The sequence below is a fragment of the Arachis ipaensis genome, chromosome B04, assembly GCF_000816755.2.
Source record: "Arachis ipaensis cultivar K30076 chromosome B04, Araip1.1, whole genome shotgun sequence".
In the NCBI taxonomy this organism is placed as follows: Eukaryota; Viridiplantae; Streptophyta; class Magnoliopsida; order Fabales; family Fabaceae; genus Arachis; species Arachis ipaensis.
Window position 1 is genome coordinate 102,352,843 of NC_029788.2, and position 4,046 is coordinate 102,356,888.

A 4,046-nucleotide genomic window follows, 5' to 3' on the forward strand; every position below is an offset into this window, starting at 1 on the left:
CATGAGCTAATTTATTTAAACTCAAACTTGATTTATTTAAATATAAATTCAAATTCAGGCTCGAAATTAATTTACAAGCTCATGAGTTTAGTTTATAGAATTGGTAACGAATTAAATCAAGCGAGCTTACGGGTTAGTTTGACTTACTTCCGTTCTATTACCTTCATTCTGATAGGTGTTGTGTTCTGTGATCCTTTGCTACATTGTTGAGTTGTTATTTCTTCAATTGTATTTTAAGTTTGTTGTGTTTTATTGGTTTGATTAATTTCTGAATTCTTGAACCGTTTCTAAACCATTGGTTTGATATTTGGTTCGATTATCATATTATTCATATCCTTGCTTAAAACTCTTGTCCCGTAATGTGTTCAACTCTTTAAAGAGGTTTAAGGTTTGGTTTGTGCTACGCACACAGATTTCTTTCATCCAATGGCGTCCATGCTTTCTGCCAAGACCAACCACTTTCGTTACGCTGCTCGCATTCTTCGAAACCATGGCAGACCCACGTCGCTCTCTCCACCGTTCTCCCATCATGTTTATCACCGTTCAACTCACCCTCACCTGGTTCACTTCAATTCCCTTTCCGTTGTTTTTGTTTATGATTATAGAAAATAAAAATTGATTTTTATTCTTCTGTGCTCCAATTTTTTTCCTAAAGTTTGTTTTATTTGGCTTCCAAGTATTGTTGTTCTTATTCCATTTGAAATGGGTCAGTTCCCAATTTTTTATTTGTGTTGCTGTTCTTTTGAGTTTGTAGGTTGGGAACCAAGGTTATGGTAATGGGTACTTGATGTTGTATCAGAGGCTTCTATCGGGAACTAATGCTAGTAATGCTAATGAAGAAACGCCAGCACAAGGTGCCTCTGAAAAAGGTAATTCTGGTGAAGAAAGAGAGTCTGGGAGCGAACGAGATCAGAAAAGTGATGCTGGGAAATCAGTTCGTGGATCGGTGTGTATCTGAAGTTGATTTCAGTGATTCAGATCTCGTTTTGGTTTTTTCCTCTTACGTATATTCAGTTGATGTAATGTAAGGTTATTGCATTGTTTGATTCATGTTGCTATCTTAACTTGTGAGCTGACATTACATTTGGATCTTGCAGCCTGTTTCTTGGTTGAGTTTTCTTTTGCTGGTTGTCACTGGAGCTGGATTGGTAGTATACTACGACCGGGAAAAGAAACGACATATTGAAGGTAGATTACTATGGTGAGTTGAGCATTTTTATGATTGTGCATGTTGATGTGGATGCCATTTGCGAGTTGTGTCTCTGTTAATTGCATATTCCTTTGCATTCAGGGTTGAGCCATTATTTGAGCATGTTATCATACGTGAGGTGGTTAAAGGAGATTTACGCATAAACAATTTCACTATAGACATGATACGTGATAGGATTCAATAGCGTCGTTTGATCCATGTAGTCTAACACCACCTAGTGGGGTAAGGCATTTGTTTGTTGTTTGTTATCATATGATTGTTCAAGGGCTCCTTCAGAAGAAAGAAAGCTTGGCATGTTTCTTTGTAAATTCTTTTTATGAAGCCTTACACCATAGTATTTTCAAAACAAGCTGCAGGGTGAAGTTGGGTGCATTACATATTGTCCCAGACCTTTTCTTTTCTTTTTTTAACTATAGGCAGTGTAAAAAAAGATCAGATCAACTAGCTTCATTTCTGTTTGCATTTAATCTGATTCTGGAGTGCGGTGAATAATTTTCTTTCCATTTATTGATTTAACTTTTGTTGCTGCAGAAATACGTACTGCTTCTGAGGCAGTTAAGCAGGGACCTTCGGCAGGAAAAGCTGCAATTGGGGGGCCATTTCACCTTATCAACCATGATGGGAAATATGTAACTGAAAAGGATTTCGTGGGCAAATGGACGCTGTTATACTTTGGCTTCACACATTGCCCAGATATCTGCCCTGATGAACTAGTGAAGTTAGCAGCTGCAGTTGATAAAATAAGTAAGTGTTTCTTGTTGGTCAGGCTGGTTAATGGCAATACTGGTGTTTCATGTTATTCTGAAATAGAAAATTTGAAAAATATGCTTTAATCCTAAATTTGTTTTAACGGATTCATGAGATATGAATTCAATTAGTATCTCAAGTTTACCGGAGTTGCAACAGTTTAATGGAAATAGCCAAACAAATCAAGTTAGAAGTGCTTACATGAAAGTTTGACTTTGTCGGGACATACCAACAGCCACTTTTTTCCACCACCACAGCAACTATGTTGATACTTGATACAGTGTGTCTTGTTTCTTATGAGATTGAAGACTAGTTATGTGGCATGAGTTGTCAAGATTAGAAGGCCGCTTCTGAAAGCTTGTTATTATTTTTTAATCTTCATTTTTGATCTTGTCAACAATGAGTTTATAGATATATATATACATCTGTTTGGTGCCTTGCAGAGGCGAAAGCCGGAATTGAAATTGTACCAGTTTTTATCTCTGTTGATCCTGAGAGGGATACTGTTGAACAAGTGCGGGAATATGTTAAAGGTACCTGCATCAAACTCAAGTTAACCTCGAGTTTTGTTGCTTCTTTTTTACTTTCTATTTTTTTCATAGATAAATATTGCTGAGTTCTAGTTGTAATATCATTGTGGGAATTTGTTTTTCAGAATTCCATCCATCATTGATCGGGTTAACTGGTACCCCAGAAGAAATAAAAAGCGTAGCCCGTGCGTATCGTGTTTATTATATGAAGACAGCAGAGGAAGATTCAGATTATCTTGTTGACCACTCCATAGTTATGTATGTAATTTCTTTTACTTCTTTTTATCACCAGAAAACATATCTTATTGCCTATATATCACATCTCCTACATGTCTCGGATTACTCATGCTGTGTTTATATGCTACCTGTTTGTTTGTGAATTCAGAATCTTTACCATGGAAATGAAATTCGGGAATGGCCTAATCTTTGACATAATTCTGTTAAATGGTGGACAGTGATGATTATGGAATTAAGGTCTCTAATACGCAGCATGATGAGTACTATGCACAAATGCACTCACTTGTGCACACACAGACACCGTTTTATACATCATATTTTGGAACTTGAAAACGCATGCTACCTGACAAATGCCAATAGCGTGCACCAAATTGAAATAAATAAAACTTTGAATATTAATGAGTTTCTATTTAAATTTAATAGCATGGCGTTTTGACATAATTTAGAGAGCATTTTAGCCATTTGTTTAGGATGCATATCTGGAAATTTCATTTTCATGCTACGTATACCATTGGTTCTCTTTCTGATTTTGCTTCTTGTTTACTTGTTATTTGTGCATAATTATATTTTATGTGCAGTTCCATCTGCAAGATTATATGGCTATTATGATAGATAATTCCTGTTAAATAATGAATATCTGATAACTTGGTAATTTTGTAGGTACTTGATGGGGCCTAACATGGAATTTGTGAAGTTTTTTGGCAAGAACAATGATATTGACTCTCTTACTGATGGAATAATCAAAGAGATAAAGCAGTATAAGAAGTAATTCATCTCATTCTATTAATACATCCTTTGGGGATAAATTGTTAGAGCTTTTGGCTTTAAGATAGGACATAGAAGATTACACTACCAAATCTGAATATACTTCTAGAGATTTGGTATGTTTTAAGAGCAGCAATTCAATTAGTGTCATTGTTTTAATGATTGATATTAAACTCCAAAAATGAAATCACGGAATATGTGAAATCTTGGGGTCAGTTTTAATAAAGCCATGGTTTATACTTTGGATTTTGATTCATGTGCTCAATTATTATGTTAGCAAAAGTGTTTTGATCCAAATGCATAACAAATGCAAATAGACATCGAAAATGAATTTGACGAACCCTTGAGAGAGTGGTCTAGTGGATCTTTTATTCTTGTGAACGGATTTGAATGTGAAACCCTTCGTCATGGCCTCATGGGCAAGGGCAATTATTTACCCCTTGATTGGAATTTGAATGTCTAAATGGTGGGATAATTAATCATCTTTGACTTATGTGAAAAAAAAAAGTTTTACGTGCTTACATTGGATGCAAGACAATTTTGAAACGGTCACTTTG

The 4,046-nt window shown here is 35.4% G+C and overlaps 1 protein-coding gene across 1 annotated transcript in view; it reads left to right on the top strand.

Annotated features, from left to right (window-relative positions):
- LOC107639572 (protein SCO1 homolog 1, mitochondrial) overlaps positions 1-3,743 on the top strand; it is a 5,247-nt gene extending 1,504 nt beyond the window's left edge. The window contains exons 2-8 of the mRNA XM_016343111.2: positions 413-561; positions 755-946; positions 1,098-1,188; positions 1,742-1,954; positions 2,401-2,490; positions 2,613-2,745; positions 3,385-3,743. Of these exons, the coding sequence (XP_016198597.1) occupies positions 427-561; positions 755-946; positions 1,098-1,188; positions 1,742-1,954; positions 2,401-2,490; positions 2,613-2,745; positions 3,385-3,493 (963 nt within the window). The 5' untranslated portion in view covers positions 413-426 and the 3' untranslated portion in view covers positions 3,494-3,743. The remainder of the gene's footprint in view (positions 1-412; positions 562-754; positions 947-1,097; positions 1,189-1,741; positions 1,955-2,400; positions 2,491-2,612; positions 2,746-3,384) is intronic.